Source organism: Cricetulus griseus, chromosome 5 (assembly GCF_003668045.3).
Source record: "Cricetulus griseus strain 17A/GY chromosome 5, alternate assembly CriGri-PICRH-1.0, whole genome shotgun sequence".
Classification (NCBI taxonomy): domain Eukaryota; kingdom Metazoa; phylum Chordata; class Mammalia; order Rodentia; family Cricetidae; genus Cricetulus; species Cricetulus griseus.
Genome location: NC_048598.1, coordinates 97788456 through 97808075, shown reverse-complemented (window position 1 = coordinate 97808075; position 19620 = coordinate 97788456). Strand labels below are relative to the sequence as shown.

The 19620-nt window shown below is 37.1% G+C and overlaps 1 protein-coding gene across 1 annotated transcript; it reads right to left on the bottom strand.

The window, feature by feature from the left end:
- Window positions 1–16298: 16298 nt before the first annotated feature.
- On the bottom strand, window positions 16299–17246 carry LOC100774689 (olfactory receptor 18-like). Its single transcript, XM_027416921.1, has one exon. It carries the CDS (start codon window positions 17184–17186, stop codon window positions 16299–16301), a length of 888 nt encoding a protein of 295 aa, XP_027272722.1. The 5' UTR covers window positions 17187–17246.
- Window positions 17247–19620: the final 2374 nt, after the last annotated feature.

The following is a 19620-nucleotide window of genomic DNA, read 5'->3' as shown; positions in this document are numbered from 1 at the left end:
ATTTCAGACCATAAGCCATAAGGTAGTTATGTGTTATTATTAATTTATTTTTTATTTCGAATACTATTTGTCTATACTTAATGACTCATTCACACAGCAAATACTAGAGATATTATGTAAGTTCATGTAGCACTAATAAAGGAAAAGCATGGAGATGTCTTAATTAAAGTGAAAGATCGGAAAAAATTTTAAATGAGCATTCTATGAAGTCAAATTGAATGTCAGGAACTTGATGGAAAGAAAAGTAATGCTGATGACTCTGGAGTTATCCAATCAAACAACAGTGAGATGTGGGAGAATTGTTCTAACTAAAGCTCGATCAAGCAGAGAATTCAATTATATTCCTGTTGGACCAAATATGCAGTACAACGCATTTCATTATCAGAAACCGTTCTTCCAAGAACTTAAACATGGTGCAATTATCTATTATCAGTTTCCATCAATGAATCAATTGGTGTGTTCAACTCAGTCCAGTCCAGAAGAGATAAAATTTATTATGTGTTTTAAAGGCAGAACCAAATATTGGTGGAAAGGGTGATGTGTAGAGTTTAAACTGGAAAAATAATGATATGTGTTTAAAACTATAAATGGTTTAGATTTTAAAATGGGAGGTGACATTCAATTAAACAAGCAATCACTAAGATATGAGAATTAATAAGGATGAAATACTTTGGCAAGAACCTCTTAAATAAGTGCAGAAAGTAGGAGAAAAAAACAAAGAAAGAAGCCAGAAGCAGTATACATTTTGAAGTGCATACATCATTATCTCTTAGAGGCACAAACAAGCACAAATAAGAGTTGGAGAGCTCTGAAATCAGTCAATATGCAGCCTTCTGTGTGTTCATTGTCCTCTTTAACAGCCATGAGGGCATGTGTTCTTTCATCTGTCTACAAGTCAGATTTCTTGGCAAATCTTAAACAAATGTGCCCGAGCCAGAGTCTTGCAGTTTCTGGCTTAGATCTGTGATTGAGGCCCAGAATCAAGAGCTTGATGAACTCCCTACTGGTTCTGATCCTGCTTAACTGGATACAGAACTTTCAGAAGCACTGTTATTTCCTGTCCCTAGAGCTTGAATCTGAAAACCTTGTCTCTCCCACGGTTCATGTTTCATCTTCCTTGGCTAGGTTATTGCACTTATAGGCCTCTGGCAATATCATGAAAACATTGTTTATGTTGGCTTTTTCTTTCATAGTAACTTTTCCCCAGAAAATACCAGGACATACTACCACCAGGGAGTCATAATTTCTCTAGAAGTTGCAAGATGGTTGCATTGGGAATACTAAGAACTTGTTTAAATTTTAAAAGACATTTGGGAGGGAATGTTCAGAGCACTTCACTGAATAAACTATTACGTCATCACTCTGGCCCTTAAACACTTAAGTTCACTTCATATAGAAAAATAAGTTCTGCCAAGTTCAAGCCCCTGGGGTTAACTGTGATTAAAAGCAAGTAAGTCTGTTCTCATTACTTTACTTTAATTGCCATATTCCACCATCCAACCTAACAAGATTATTTCCCTGGAGTTTAAGCAAATATTCATTTGCTTTCTTCACCAAATCTGCCTGGGCTCCCTAGAGTATTCTTCTATATTTATAAGACTCTTATAAATACAATTTTGTTTAAAAAATATGATGTTGTTCCTGAGACCAGACCTAATACTATATATAATAACACTGTTTATATAAAAATAAATGCACACAAATGCCTCATACCAAGTTAAAGAATGCAATGACTAGTAATCTGTTATTGAATAAGTAAAAAGATTTTTAAAAAGAATTGCCTTTAGTTGAAAGGATATGTGATAGGTAGGGTTTTTAGTTGGGGGAGTAGTGGAGGAAGGGAGGGAGAAGGGAACTGGTATTGTTATGTAATTCAATCCTGTTTGTAATTCAAATAAAAAAAGGAAAAAAAAGAAATGCCCTTAGTAATTTTATGTATGAGTAAGCTCATAAAAAAGATGTCAGTGGAGACTATTTTAGTGGAAGTAGAAAGATTTGATGTGTCTTAGGGTGGGGAGACACTAACAGGTTGAGATGACAGTATCAGGTAAAAAGATGTATTTTCAAAATTTGGAGCATCATCCAAACAGAAGAATGGAACTGTGGATGAGTCTGTTTTTGAATAAATATCACAGTGAATTTACTTATATCAGAAGTACCTTTTTATAAGATTTAATTACAAGTACATTTTGGAATATAGACAACAAAGACATGAAAATCACGTGATGGTATACATTACCTGAAAACCTACCATGGATGAGATTAAAATCGAGGATGTTTTTAAAAGGCAATCACAAATAAAACGGTTACATAAATGGGCATTTAATTGAAATCGTGCTCCATGTTGTTCTCCATAAGGGCCAAAGAACATAATTATTTCATTGAATGCTTGCAGAATTAAACAACATCACAGTGGGACAATAAAATAATAATAAAACAAGATTAATGATAGGATTCAGCCTATTCACATATCTGGCTTTCCTATCTCTAAACTCTCCAAACAGGAGCTTCACTTTCCTTCTGGAGAAGTAATTGATTTTTACTATTTTTTTTCCTACTGTATTTCAGTGAATAACATTCCAGAATATTTGAAACCTAATTATTACAATGATGCAGCATTGTATTTTATTTTTCTATTAGTTCCTCACTTCATATTTCAAGATTATCTGGCATTTTGTCTTTCCTTGATTTTTATTTTATATTTTTTATTTTTTTGTTTTTTCGAGACAGGGTTTCTCTGTGTAGCTTTGGAGCCTATCCTGGCACTCGTTCTGGAGACCAGGCTGGCCTCGAACTCACAGAGATCCGCCTGCCTCTGCCTCCCGAGGGCTGGGATTAAAGGTGTGTGCCACCAACGCCCGGCTTTGTCTTTCCTTATTTATTTTATTTCTTTTCTATCCTTGCCTCATCCATGTAAGCAAACACCATCAAATTTGTGATTTCTATATATGTGATTCTCAAGTGAGCTAATTTTGTCCTGTATGTCTATGTCTGAATCATGGAGTGTGCGCAACACCCCGGAGTTCCCTGGGATGTCAAAAGATTTGCATTTCCTTAAGTTACAGACATAGAGAAATTAAGTACTGTAAATGTGACAAAAAGCTCATAGCTGGAGAAGTCACAGACCATGAGGGAACCAACTGCTGTTTGTCTTGCTAAATGATCATTCCATCAGGCCTCATTCTAAATATTTATGTTTATATACCTAGACTAGTGCATCTTTCATTCATGGTCAGGGAGGTTTTTTTGTTTTTGTTTTTGCTTTTTATTTATTTATTAGTTCTAGTTAGGGAACAAGCTTGTTTCACATGTAAGTCCCTTCTCCCTCTCCCTCCCCCATCCCCAGCCTACCCCCCACCCCATCCACCCACCACTCCCCAGGCAGGGTAGGGCCCTCAACGGGAGCTCTGCAAAATCCACCAAATCTTCCTGTGCTGGTCCTGGGCCCTTCCCCATGTGTCCAGGGCCAGAGTGTAACCCTTCACGTGGGATGGGCTCTCAAAGTGGTCAGGGAGGTTTTTATGTGCCTAACTAGAGCCTTATTTCTTGAAGTGCTGAGAATAATGACTGTTTTATTCAGCCCCAAATGGGACATCAACCTTGATATTCGTATTAACATCGAAGAATAGAGGTTGGCAAAATTGAAGAGCTGGGGATGGAATGGATTCCCGTGAAAAGCTATCTTCCGGACATGGCATAGTTGTTATATTTGTGAACTCAAAGAAGCTGTGGCTACCTGCATAAGACCTACAAAAAATTAAGCCAATCAACATTCCAAGATGAACATGAAAAGGAGACACTAGACCCCTCCCAGGAATGAGGAACTATTGACATTTGATGACTGCTGGAGTAAAGGTCATCAGTTTCAAAGGGCTTTGATAAAAGGAGAATGTGAAGATGTAAGAAGGACATATTGGGCTGGGAGGTGGTGGCACATGCCTTTAATCCCAGCATTCGGGAGGCAGAGGCAGGCGGATTTCTGTGAGTTCGAGACCAGCCTGGTCTACAAGAGCTAGTTCTAGGACAGCCTCAAAAGCCACAGAGAAACCCTGCTTCGAAACTGCCCCCAAAAAAGAATGACATAAAACACTGTGCATCTGTATGAAGTTGTGAAAATAAATAAATAAATACTATTTTAAAATGTTGTCATCATATACCTGACCTCACAGTATACAAATATGGCATTTGTATTCAATAGCTTATATAATTCTTAATGAATCCAATAGAAACTTCAGTGTTCTGTTCTCTACTTTCATCTTGTTTCAAGCAACTACACCACAGAGTAATTGTAAATGTTTCATTTCTCAACTTTCAGTGTTTACCTTAAGATACCCATACTTTCTTTCCCATTAATTTCCAGCTCTTTTCACCCTATACTCATCTATAATCTCTAATGACAAGACTTCCTAGATTTGTAAGGTCTTGTTGAAGAAGTAGAAAATCCTTAACCTTCATTTATTTCTTGTGGATAATAAATAAAATCTGACATGTGTGTATGTATGGTTTTCTCTTCAAATAAAACATACATTAACCATATGATCCAAAATTTTACTCTGAACTTTTAAAACCCTAAAAATTTTGACACAAAAATAGTAGGTAGGACAAATGATTGTATTTGTATTTTCATAATTGCAAACTGAAATGCATGTGTACCCTGAAGTTTCTAAAAAGTAGATTCAATATGGCATATTCAAGCCATATGCATTCAATTATTAGCACTATGGGGTTGTAAATACGTTCAGGAGTTAAGAGCACTTGTTATTTGTGTTCGTACAGGACCCAGGTTCAATTCCCACATCCACATGGCAAATTACAACCATCTGTAACTCCAGTCCAGAGGGACTTGATACTCTCTTCAAATCTCTATGTCACCTTGCAGGTAAAATATTTATATGCATAAAATTATATAAATGAGCTTAAAACAATAAATTAAAAATAATGTGTATTTCTACATAGTCATCCTCAAACATGTGTTTGTTGAAAGAATCATAATAAAAGCTACTCTGTGATAAATCTATGTATTAGGTCTTGATCTGATTTTGTCTTGCTGTCTTGTTTCTGTGGGCACTAGATACATGCAACATTAATGTGTGGTCTGCAAACACACAAGCACACATAAAGGCAAATTACTCATTATATATACATATGTCGTTTTAATATATATAAATGATATAAATATGTAATGTGCAAATATATTAATTCATACATTAACATGACACACAAATATAATTTGTATATATTATGAATACTATAAAGAGAAAATAATAGGCAGTGAATACAATTCAGTTGACTTACTCCATTTTTTGTTTGCTTTTTTTTATTTGAATTACAAACAAGATGGAATTACATGACAATCCCAGTTCCCTTCTCCCTCCCTTCTTCCCCTATCATCTCCCCAACTAAAACCCTACCTATCACATATCCTTTCTTCTAATCTACTAATCTAACCTGACTCAACCTTTCTGCTCCCTCATGACCTCTGCATCCTTCCTCTTCTTCCCTTCTCATTCTCATAGCTCCCTCCCCCCTCTTCCCATGTTCTCAATTTGCTCAGGGGATGGTGACCCTTTCCCCTTCTCCAGGGGACAAAGTTTGTCTCTTTTGACTTACTCCTTTTTATGTCTGTGAAGTGAATAGATTTGACATAAAGTAGGTTATGGAGTATAATGAATGAAAATTTTCTGTATATTACCAGCATATCTGGCTGGGTGGTGGTGGCGCATGCCTTTAATCCCAGCACTTGGGAAGCAGAAGCAGACAGATCTCTATGAGTTTGAGGCCAGCCTGGTCTACAGACTGAGTGCCAGGACAACCTCAAAGCAATACAGAGAAATCCTGTCTCGAAAAACCAAAAAAAAAAAAGAAAGAAAGAAAGAAAAAAGAAAAGAAAGAAAGAAAGAAAGAAAGAAAGAAAGAGAACATATCTGTCCTTTCTTATCCATGGAAATTTGAAAGTTCTTCAGGATTCAGAATGCTTTTATTAAAAGCTGGGAATATTGTTCCACAGTTCTTGTACTGCTCTTGCAGAGAATAACCTTTGTTTCCTAGCATCAATATAGAATGACTCATAACTGCTTTTAACTCAGGATCTGATGCCCTCTTCTGTTTTCTACCAATGCTAGACTTACAGGAACTATTTTTCTTTACTCTTCAAAATGTTGGGGGTGTCAAATTATTACATAAAATTGTATATTTGAATATAAGGTGTGAATACTTTCCAAATGCTTTAAAACATTTCTAGATTACTTATGCAAAAATGTCATGTAAATTAATGGAAGTGAGCATAGGCAGTATTTTCAATGTAGTAGAAACAGGAATGTAGGGTAGTATATGTGTATGCAGGAGATATGCAAATTTAAAAGATTTTTGCTATATGGTTGATTGAACCATTTGATGTGGAATTAATCATGTAGAATAAAAACTTTCTGTGCACTAATTTTTATATAAAATTAGGCTGCCTAATTTATTTCCTATCAGTAGCAATTCTAAAATATCAATTGCAGAACTTAATTAATTTCATTTATATATATATATATATATATATATATATATTAAATTAGTAACAAGCTTGCTTCACCTATCAATCCCAGCTCCCTCTCCTTCCCCTCCTCCTCTGCCCCATACCAACACCCCCAAGCCCCAACCCCATTCTCCCTTCTGCTCCCCAGGGAGGGTGAGGCCCTCCATGGGGGATCTCCAAAGTCTGTCATATCATCCCAGGCAGGGCCTAGGCCCTCCCCCATGTGTCCAGGCTGAGAGACCATCCATCCATATGGAATGGGCTCCCAAAGTCCATTCTTGTGTCAGGGATAAATACTGGTCTATTACCTGAGGCCCCATAGATTGTCGAGGCCTCCTCACTGACACCCAGGGTCAGGGGGTCTGGATCAGTCCTATGCTGGCCTCTCAGCCATCAGTCTGGGGTCCCTGAGCTCCCCTTTGTTCAGGTCATCTGCGGAGGGATAGTTCAGCCATTAAAGGCTAGGCTCACAATCAATTTCATTTTTTAATTTCTTCTTTTTCATATAGAAGAATTTTTATTATAAATGAATTTTCTGTTACCTTAAGTTATAATATGCTTTATATTGACTACATAGTTCACACAAAATATATATTTACATATAGTAATATTCATGAAAGTGAACTATATAAATAGACAGCATAAACTTAAAGAATAACTGTTTCATATTGAGAGTAAACAACTTTAGCTAAAATTTTATATGCTTACATGCACATAACTATTTCATTAATTAGTAAGTATAGCATAGTTACCACCATGTCCATGATAAAAGTGGTATAAGCAAATATATATATATATTATATATATATATATATATATATATGTTGGTTTTTCTAGGCAGGGTTTCTCTGTGGCTTTGGAGACTGTCCTGGATCTAGCTCTTGTAGACAAGGCTGGTCTTGAACTCACAGAGATCCTCCTGAGTGCTGGGATTAAGGGCATGTGCCACCAATGCCCGGCAAGCAAAAATATTCTAATAGATTTAGAATCACAAATTGGTTTTTCATACTAATTGTAGAAAATTTCAAAAAACACAATTTTAACTTGTAAATATATATACTTAATACTTTTTCAAAAGTATAATAAGCTTTTTAAAAAAAATTGATTTTTCTCTCAGGTAATACTCCCTCCACTCCTTCTAGCTCTCCTGGCACCTTCCCCCCACCCCAGATCCACTCAACTGCCATCTCCCATCACAAAAGACAACTAAACAAGCTAAAACAAAATATAATGAAAAAAGACGAAAGCACTCACACTGAACCTGGACAAGGCAACCCAACAGGAGGAAAACAATCCCAACAACAGGGCAAAGAGTAAGAGACCCACCTGTTCCTACAGTTAATCCCGCAAAGACACCAAGCTAACAACCTCAATATATGCACAGAGGACCTTGTGAAGATGCAGGCCGCTGCTTGCCACTTCAGTCTCTGTGACTGAAGTGAGTCCTGCTTAGGTGAATCAGTGGGCGATCTCCTCTTGTTGTCCTCCATTCTCTCTCACTTCTACAGTCTTTCTATCCCCTCTTCCACAAGATTTCCTGAGCTCTGAAGGGAGGGACCCAATGGTGTCTTCCAGTTCAAACTCTTGGCAAAATGCCTGGCTGTATGTCTTTGCATCTGCTCCCATTTGCTGCCAGAGGAAGCCTCTCTGATGATTCCTGGCCAAGCACCCAATCTATGACTATAGCAGAGTATCACTAGGAAAAATTTCATTGAATTTTTTGACCAGTTGTGTTTGGTTCTACCTGGGCAATCTGGTTTCAGGATCCTGACCACCCAAGATGTTTCAGGCATCTGCTTCCTTTCATGAACTGGGTCTCAAGTCAAACATGACATTGGCTACTGTGCTGCCTAGCCTTACTCAACATGACATACAAACTAGAGTTATCTGAAATGAGGGCACCTCAATTGAGAAAATGCCATGAGAAGACCCTTTCGTAAGACATTTTCTTAATTAGTGATTGATGGGGAGGGCTTAGCCCATTCTTTGTGTTTCCATACTGGGCTGGTAGTGCTGGGTTCTATATGAAAGCAGGTTGAGTAAGCCAGAGAAAGCAAGCCAGTAAGTGGCAACCTTCCATGACCTGTGCATCAGCTTATGCCTCCAAGATTATGCCCTATTTGGTTCCTGTTGTGATTTTCTTCAAAGATGTGCAGTGCGGTGGTAGTGCAGGTTAAATAAACTCTTTCTTCCCCAACTTGTTTTTTGTTATAGTATTTCATCACAAAAATAGAAATCCTAACTAAACCAGTTTGTAACTCCTACAAGTTCTGCTTCACCATTACTCAGCACATCTTGCAGGCAGGACAGATTGTTTGTCAAAGGTTTTGTGACAGTCTTGGTGTCCATATTTCCCCTTCAGTGGCATGCAAAGTACCACACCAAAGGGACTAGAATGAAGGTACTATGTAGGAACCATTTTGACCTCTCCTTGTTCAATGAGAAGTATGGATGTTGTCCTCAGCAATGGGGCTCCACTGACTCTGTGGAGAGCAACTCTCTGTCCTAGCATCAGCCTTGGTTGTTTGTAGATCTTCACAGAACCTCACATCCAGCAACTCAACTGAATGCAACCCAGTCCTTCCACTGGAATACTTGCCTGGTTACAAGAGATGGCCAGTTGACACTTGTATCCCCCAATACAAGGAGTCCTCACTAGAATCACCCTCATAGAACTAGGAAGTTCCAGCTGCAGTATTTCCACACTGCACCCCCAATTCTAGCCATCTCTTATTGTATTCCATAGAACTACTCAATAGAATAGCAAAGGCTGCTCCAATCTTCTCCCCTTTCCAGTCTTCCCTCCCACCAGATATCTCCATTTCCCATTCCCACCCACCTCCCCTCCCATCCAACCAAAAATCTACTATATGCCCCCCATGGAGATCCCTGCATCCCCACAGACACCTCCTCCATAACCAACCTCTCTAGGTATATGGATTGTAACTTGGATAATTAATTATTTAATAGTTAATGTCCATATATACATTAATAAAAACCATATTTGCCTTTCTGCATCTGGGTGACCTTACTTAGAACAATTATGTTCTAGTTCCATCCATTTGCCTTCAAATTTCATGATGTCAATATTTTTAGCAGCTGAGTAATGGTTGATTGTGTAAATGTAACACATTTTGTTTATCCATTCTTCTGTTGAGCAACATCTGTATTCTCTCCACTTTCTGAGTATTATGAATAAGGCCACAATAAACATAGTTGAGTAAGTATCCTTGTGGTAGAATAGATCGTCTTTCAGTCATACATCTGCATCTTGAGGTTGATTGATTAACAATTTTCTGAGAAACAGCCATATGGATTTCCATAGTGGCTATACAAGTTTCACTCCCACCAGAAATGGAGGAGTGTTGCTCTTTCTCCACTTGGCTAAGGATGCTGAACATCTTTTAAGTGATTCTTAGCCTTTTGCCATTCTTCTATTGAGAATTTTCTGTTAACATTTTAATTTGATTATTTATATATATATATATATATATATATATATTGATTCTTTTAAATATATTATTTAAATTATTAGTACATTTTTGGGGTGTTTTTGGTGTGTGTGTGTGTGTGTGTGTGTGTGTGTGTGTGTGTGTGTGTGTGTGTGTGTTTCCTGGCTTTCTTTAAGGGATTTATTCATTTCTTTCAATTGTTTGTTTATGTTTTCCTTAAGAGATTTTTTTGTTCCTTTTTAAGAAAATCATTTATCTTCATATAGTTGCTTTGAGATCTTTTCTTGTGCTTCAGCTATGTTAGAATGTCCAGGGACTACTGTGATAGAATAGCTGGGCCAGTGGAGACATATTGCCCTGGCTGTTGCTGATTGTGTTCTTACTCCTGTGTCTAGGCATCTGGGTTTCTGGTGATTATAGTTCTATGTGATGGTTTCTGGTATTTTCTTAATTGCATGGGTGGCTTGTTCCTTGGTTTCTGTGTCATGTCTGGATTTTCAGAGACTGTGTTGGTTGTGTGTTATCTGTTTTCCTGGTCTGCTCTCCTGGTGTGTTCATGACTAATGCTTGCTGGTGTTGGAAGCTTGGGAAAGGGAAGCCATTGGGAGATGGTCTGTTGTAGTTCTAATGGGAACCATGAGGATTGGATATAGGGGAAAAGATAATGGATAAAGTCTTCAGGCAGCCTATCTGGTCATTTGGTAAGTGTGCCCTGCAATTGTGCAGGGAATGTCTGCCCAATTTGGGAGCTGGGATACACCAAAGAGGGAGTTAGGAAAAGCCAAGGGCCTATGGTCTGTGGAATCCACAGGAAGAATGGGTAGAGGAGGGGAGCTGCAAATGGTATTCTGTTATAGCACAATGGGTGACCCTAAGAATTGGATTTGAGGGAACAAAGAGTGTGGAGAAGGTCCACAGGCAGCCAAACCAGTCTTCTACTAGTGTGTATATTTTTGTGAAACAAGATACTGGCTTCTGTATGACATAATTATATTCTATATAAACATGATTATATTGCCAATACTTCAGATTCTGAAGAGTGTTTATTATGGATTGTTTTAACCTCAAATCAATACCTTCTTTGGCCCAATTCATAATGAATGTATTGAAGTCTTCATTCACTTCTTGTGGATTTGGAGCAGAAAGACTCCATTTTATATAGGGTTTGCATCATGCATGTTAGTTTTTTTCCATGAACAACAGGGCTAATAAAAAGAATCAGTAATATAAAAATAGATTCACTTAGAAAATTTTGAGAAAGCCAAGATTTGTTGTACAATATTCTGAAGTCAACAAGAAAGCACTGCTTTTATATTGGCAATAAATTATGTTCATATTTTGTAATTAATGGCAAAATTGCCAATGTATTAAGTATTTGTGAGTCTTACATACAGCTTGTACAATAGGATTTTATAGAGAGAAAAACACTTAAGTAATCACATCAAGTTGTAACTTGTTCATAGAATATCGGTGAGTAAAATTCAATTTCAACCTAGATAGCAGATAACCTAATAACTTTGAAGGAATCTGCAAGGTTGTCAAAAAGGACTCTTCAGTGGTAACCAAGTAATTGCTGTTTTATTCATTGCCTGCAATCAATTAATTTTACTTAAGTAAATGTGCATTTTGTATCTTTTTATACTATAAGTAAATTGAGTTTGTTTTTAAATTAAAAACACATGTTTAATGATTTAAAGTAAAATCTCTATTATACGACAGATAAATCTTCCATATCAATAAACTCTCACAAATTATTTGTACATATAGAAAATTATGTTAATACACAACTAGTTTGAATATCATTGAGTGACACTAGATTTGTATGGATCTTAAATCTGAAATGTGTTTTATTACTTCTTGTAATTCTTGTGGCAGCATCTTCATTGCTAATATTTGCAAATGACTCATACAGTGAGTTCTGATGACTTTTGGTGACTCATTCAGTACCAAACATTGAAGTCCAAATTGACATTCTAGCATAGCTGGAGCGCCATCTATACAAACATAACAAACCTTTCCACAAGAGATCCTATGCTCTTTCAAAACAAGCAAACTGTGTCAAATACATTATATACCACAGTTGTTGTTTCAAGAAGTTTGCAGAAAGGAAACTCATCTTAAAGCTGTCATCATTAATATACTTCATGTAAACCAGTAACTGTGAACAGTTTGCAACTTCTGTAGATTTCTCCAGCTAGATAGCAAATATTGGAAGTGGAACAGATTTGTTTTCTTGGATTCCCTGATCAAGAATATCAACAACCTGTCATTTATTCTTCTGCACACTGTGGTGTTAGATAAAGAAATTGCATCCAAATCAGATTCATCTCTGAGCATAACTCACATAAAGTCTTTGGCCACTGGCAACAGTACATGAGCAGCAATTCTTTGAGGTATCATAGCTCTGCTGATTCTAAGTGCCATCAAATGTGAAGCTTCAGTGGCTGCTACATTTTGTTTACGGTATTAGCAACCAACATTAAGTCTGGCTTTCTTGAGTTCATCAGCTTTGCTTTTAAGATAGTTAACATCCTTGCCAGCAAAGCTCAGCTGCTTGCTATCACAATGGTGTTTTAGTTTTTTCAGCATCATAGATTCAGCTGATAGAACTTCATAATAAATAAAACATTGCAGTTTCTCAATTCCTGCTGTAATTACTGAAGCAAATCCATATCATAAAAAGTCTTCACTATAATTTCTTTTTAAATTTTAATTATTTATTTATTTTTTATTTAAATTCCTTAATTACTACTCTTATTTACATATCCATCCCCCCATTCCCTCCCTCCCGTCCTCTCATGTTCCCACCCACCTTCCCCAACCCACTCCCCCACCCCACCCCCACCCTGACTCCTCCCCAGGGATAGTGAGGCCCTCCATCAAGGACCTTCAAAGTCTGTTATATTGTTTGGGGGAGGCCCTAGGCCCTCCTTGCTGCATCTGGGCTGCAATAGTATCCCTCCATAGGGAATGGGCTCCAAAAGTCCATTTGTGCTATAGGGTTGAAGACTGGCTCCGCTGTTAGAGGACTCATACACTGTCTTGGCCTCCTAGCTGGCACCCACATTCAGAGGGCTTGGTTTGGTCCAATGCTGTTTCCCCAGCTTTATAACTAGGGTCTCCATTCTATCAGTAGGTCAGGTCCACTGTTTCTGCAGGTCTTTCTAGCCCCTAATTTCTTTTCTTAATTTTATCCTCTGTATGATCCATTGTCATGGTATTGTATTGTAGTTAAAATAATACATAACAATAGCTTTGATACTATCAAAGATGACTCATGCCACACTTCAGTCAATATTTTTCATTTGAGTTTCCTATTATTTACCATTCTCTCTAATGTTGTTTTTTAACATACCTCTTACTATTCACATCAACCTAGCTGAATATAAAAAGACATATCAGCATCCAAATTAAGTTCCCATGGTACTGATTTTTTTTGCAGTAGTTTCTGATTTTACAGTACATGATTTTACATTTAACCAGTAATTATAATTCACAAAGTGTTGTTTTACTCTCAATACTTCTGCTTTCAACACGGTAGCTGCTCTTTACTCCTGAGTGACTGTTCTACATAAGCACATTACAGTACAAGCCCTGTCACACAAGCCTGTATGTGTTCAGGGAAACATGATTTAGTTGATACAATGACATCATCATTCGAGATACTCATATGTGGGTATCTCTGCATGCAGGAAGACATGCCTGGAGACAGACAGAGTGGTGTCTCATTTCCTACGACCATCTGAAATATATTTTCTGATGATCCCAGTGACCCCTGTGAAAGGGTCATTTGACCTCCAAAGAGTTACAATGCTGCTCCAAGGAGCTTGCCCTTATACTCATAGGGTATTGTCATCCAACTGGAGGGAGAGTAGAACATATATGTGTTAATTACACTTTATTGTCATGATGAAACACAATGCCTAAAAGCAACTTTTTAGCTTGAGGATTTATTTTAGCTTACAGTTGTGGTCCAGTATGAAAAGAAAGAAAAGGCAAGATCTCACACCATAAACGTGTAGGTAGAACCAAAGCAGAAGTCACGAAGAAACACCACTTACTGGTTTGTCCTTCCTGGCTTGCTAAGCCTGTTTCATATACAATCCAAGACCTTCTGCTTAGAAATGGCACCATGCCAGGTGATCTGGCCCTGGATCATCAATCATTAATCAAGAATCATCCCATAGGCCAACGATTTCCTCTTTTCAGATGTGTCTAAGTTCATTTATATCTGACAACCTCCCAGAGCACATGTGATATTAAAGAAGAGTGGTAGAATAACAGGAATTGCAGTTTCAAGGTAGGATAGGAACAGGGTGATGGGAGAAGAGAAGTAGGTTGTGGGTGTATATACCAAAACTAAGGATAAGTAAAAAGAAAAAAAGCCTTATAGAAACCAATTAGTTTACAAAGTAATACAAAATGTTTTTTATAAAGGAGTTTCTACAGATTCATTTAATTTTGGTAGTTTTATTATGGCAAAATATCAGTAAGAAAATTATGCACTTCTCATTGAGCAACCATTTTTTTGGCATTGATTACATTTACATTGTTCTGCATCTGTTAGGGTTCCGGTCAGAAGATTCACACACAGTCCCGTGTGCTGGAAATATTTGTACCTAGCTGGTAGTGCTGATCTGGCAGGTATATATAGATCAGAATAGGTGAACCTTGGAGGTTTGCATGTCAGCTTCACTTCTGATCCCAATATCTGTTTCCTAATCATTCAACATATTAATAGTGACAACTCACGATTCTTCCACCCCACACTGAGCAACTCTACCATGTGTTCCTTTATTTGATGCAGTATGTTCTCTAAAAGCATAGCCTGAATACATCCTGTATCCCTTAAGACATCTATTACTTGATGACAGTAATGAGGTAGGAACTAATAGTAAAAATGTGTACTTTGAGTTGGGTTACTGATGTGATAAACTAAATATAAGTGGGTGGAGTCCATTGGAAAGAGGAATGTAGGGAACTTAGGAAACTGAGGCAAAGGAGACTTAACATAATGTAGAAAGACAATAATGGGATATTTTGAAAAAAGGAATAAGAAAAATAGGAATGAGTAAACAAAGACTGTGCACTCCAGATGACGTTCTTTCAGAAATTGGACTATGGGCCACTTTAACTTCATTCTGAAAAAGAGTACAGATATGCTCTGATTGCTAGGTTTTGTGAAGCCGCAAAATGACTCAGGGCAATTGCAATAGTCTATATTGTTTGGGGAGTCTGTTGGACTACCTTAACCAATAACTCACTTGAAAATTTGGGACTGTAACAGAAAACTGGAACTTGTCAAAATGCAGAGATCAAATAATCATGGGGAGATGAGTTCCTGTGGATATGACTAAAGTACAACCTCTGCTACTAAGAGTCAAGACAGAGGATACTGAACCCTTTAAGTGCAGTAAAATGTTAAAAGATGTATACAAAGAAGAAATGACATAACATTTTAGTCAGACTCCACCGGCAAACAATGGGTTAGAAATTAATTGGGTCAATTGTCCTTCCAAATGAGCAACAAATATTGGAAAGTATGGTGAGATTGCTGGGAAAAACTCAAAAGTGGGAATATTTCTGAGAAAGCACAAAAATATGATTCCTTATTTAATGTCATTAGGAAAAAGTGATGTATTTTTATAACCATGAGAGAAAATATTGACAGGTATTTAGAATGTGTAGAAGTTGTTGAAAATCTAATTATTCTACTTAAAGTAGTTAGGCTACAACAACTCAACTATGCAACACTACAAGAAGCTAAATATGTTTCAAAGGAAACTACTAACCCATGGAAGTTTCAAAGTAGTAAGGGTTATAAGGGGAATATTTGTGTTTTATTTTTTTATTAGATCAAATAGGAATAAGCTTGCTTCACATGTCAATCACTTCTCCCTCTCCCTCCCCTCCCCCAACCCCACACCTGCCCACCACCCCTCACCCTCCACTCCCCAGGCAGAGTAGGGACCTTGATGGGGGCTCCCCAAAGTCCACCACATCATCCTGGGCCAGGCATAGGCCCTCCCCGATGTGTCCGGGCTGAGAGAGCATCCCTTCACATGGGATGGGCTCAGGAGGCCTGCGCACTCTATGGGGCCCCTGATAGTGGATCAGTATTTTTCCCTGGTGTTTTACTTTTTAGGGTTACTATAAGTATATTTAAAAAAACACTCAATTTGCAACATTTATTAACATTCCAAGTAACATGTACTTTATGACCTCTGCATTTGGAAAAAATAAGAATGAACATAAGTGAAGTTTTAAATATTAAAATTTTGAGTATATCCTAACATATTTTCCAAATGAGGACAACATGAATAAGATTAAACTGTCTGCCTATAAACTCTCTTCAGAGCATTAACAAAATCCCTGTTCCTCAGGCTATAGATGAAGGGATTCAGCATTGGGGTGATGACAGTGTACATTAGTGTGGCCATGATGCCATTGCTGGGAGAGTGTGACACAGCTGAACCAAGATACTCCCAAATGCCTGTTCCATAAAATAAGCAGACAACAGAGAGGTGAGACCCACAGGTAGAAAAGACTTTATACTGTCCACCTGATGAAGACATTTTCATAATGGAGGAAAAAATTTTGCAGTAGGAAAAAACGATTCCTGAGACAGGTAGAAAACCAAATATAGCACCAACAAAATATGTCACTATGTTTTTGGTAAAAGAATCAGAACAGGAAATATTAAAAACCTGAGAAGGATGACAAAAGAAATTAGAAATTTCTATGCTATTGAAGTAAGTACATTGTAAGACAATCAAATTATGCATCTGGGAGCCAATGAAGCTAATAAAGTAAGATGCCAAAACTAAGAAGACACAGAAGCAAGGATTCATAATGACTGGATAATGCAGGGGGTGACAGATGGCCACATATCGGTCATAGGCCATGGCAGTCAGAAGCATGTCATCCATAACTAGAAACAGTATAAAAAGAGACATTTGTGTCAGGCAGCCTACACAAGTGATGACTTCACTATGTGTCTGAATGTTCAACGTCATCTTTGGGACTGTGGTGGAGATAAAACAGATGTCAACAAAAGACAGGTTTGCAAGGAAGAAGTACATAGGTGTATGGAGGTGGGAATCATGAGTGACAGCTAGGATGATGAGCAGGTTCCCAAGGACAGTGATCAGGTACATGGACAGGAAGAGTCCAAAGAGGATGGGCTGCAGGTCTGGATCTTCTGAGAGATTCATGAGATGGAATTCTGAATCACATGTTATGTTTTGACTTTTTATAATCCTTGGTTGCCTTTTAAAATAGTTGAGGAGTAAACACAAATCAGGCTTTGAAGACCATATAGATAGTTTCAGTTCAAGTATTTGTAAGTTAACAGTTCATACTATGTTCAGAATATACAGTAATATTTCGGAGTCTCTGAAACTGTGATTATGTTTTCATTTGTATCTAACTGCTTCTCTATACACACCTTTAGAGATAAAACACTGGGCAGATGTTGGAAAGCTACAGACCCTTAGTGTTAAAATTTCTATGATCATAGTAAAATACAGACTATTCAAAATACAGATCTTATGTATTATCATTTCCCTTTGATGAAGTATAAAACTAATTGAATTAATCTATGGGTACTCTATGTTGTCTGGTAAGCCAATTTCAGAAAGAAAACAAGATCACAAATTCTCCCACTTATGTGGACTATGGCCTACAATGTATATGTGTATATATTTTAAAAGGTGTAATTGTAACTAAAAACTGTCATTCTAGAAAGGAATGGAAGTGGAAATAATATCAGAGGAAAAAGGATGGCAAGTGGACAAAAGGCCACGTGGCATAAACAGCAACAGAATATGGTCTGGGAAGCTGCAAAGGGAACAAAGTTGCAGACCCCCAGGAGATGGAGAAAATAAGAGCCATTAAACATGCTTTGTTTGCATGTATCACAATGTTATGAAATGCTGACTGAGAAAATTTTAAAGAATAATTTATATATTTTTGGTTCTTAGGAAATGATATAAGCTCACTGGCTCTTGCTTTTTCCTCTCTACCTCATTTAACCCATAAGTTTTTTTCAAGACACACTTGATCTACAGTCCATGCTGGCCTGTAAAGTGTCATAATTACATTAAAATATGTTTATAAGTCTTTCAGTCAAATACTTACACCTACGTCAAACAGTTTAAGAAACAAACATCACCTGTAGTGGACCTCATTTAGACGGTAGGTTTTGTATTATCAAGAAATTATTTGAAAATTTTTTGCCTGTCCATGTCATAAGAGTGAGGATTTCTAAGTAAGACATAAGTTAATAATAGAAGTTGTCTCGTGTTTAACAGTACATGACTACAGAAAGTTCCTGGTAGTAATCAACATTTGTTTTCTAGATTAAATGTAGTCATTGTATCTACCCATGTCATTTCATTCATGAGATACAACAACATAACATACCTGATATCTTAACAATTGGGTTTTTCTAACAGAACAAGAAATGACATTTTAATAGTAATAGTTCCACTAAACTCCAATAGAGGACATATTGTTTTAGGATTAGAGACACAGTATAAATGCTTCAGTCCTGTATCAAAGATCTCCTACTGATTAGATCTAAACTTTCTCTTTTTCACCAGTAAGAATAGAAGCCATTTTAACAGCATTGTGGTGAATAAGAGAATACTGAATTTTATAAATAATAATCATTGCAGGAGATTTGAAAAATAAAAATTCCATCACTATAGAAATACTAACTTTATAGAGACCAGAGTTTAAATGAGCTAAAACCTGGAATGAAATGTAGTTTATTTAGGCCTGAGAACCCCCAAAGTTTTGTATTTGACCAGTTGTTATTTTCTGTATTAACCACTACAAGCTGTAAAAGAAGCTTCTTTGATGTTTTTTGGTAACTGAATTAATCCATGGGTATTTAGGTATTCATATTATTCCAGCAAGTATTTAGGTTTTCGATACTCTAGTGGATGATCCTACACTCATTGTCACTGGCAGGACTAAGTAGACTGGGAAGCTTTTAAAAATTAATGAAGTGGACCCAAAAGAAACACATTCATATAACATGACATCTGTTCAACCATGTTCATAGCAGCATTGTTTGTAATAGCCAGAACATGGAAGCAGTCTAGATGCCCCTCAGCCAAAGAATGGATAGAGAAAATGTGGTACGTTTACACAATGGAGTACTACTCAGCAGAATAAAACAATGGAATCTTGAAATTTGCAGGAAAATGGATGGAACTCAAAGAAATCATTCTGAGCGAGGTAACCCAATCACAAAAAGACAAACATGATATGTACTCACTCATAAGTGGACCTGCTTTATGATACATAGTGACCGTGCTTTATCAGAGCTGTTTTTTATTTTATTTTATTTTATTTTATTTTATTTTATTTTATTAGTTCAAATTAGGAACAAGCTTGCTTCAGATGTCAATCCCTTCTCCCTCTCCCTCTCCCTCTCCTCCCCCCCAACATCCCACCTGCCCCTAGCCATCCCCCCTCCACTCCCCAGGTATCAGAGCTGTTTTTAATGATGTTGCTCAGAATGGTTTCCTTCTAGATGATGATTGAGAAGCTAATTAAAAAAAATGGGGCCAGGTACCACAAGAGTAAAAGAACTGTGCTGTTTTCTGGGATTTTGTTTTTTTACTTTTTTTTTAAATG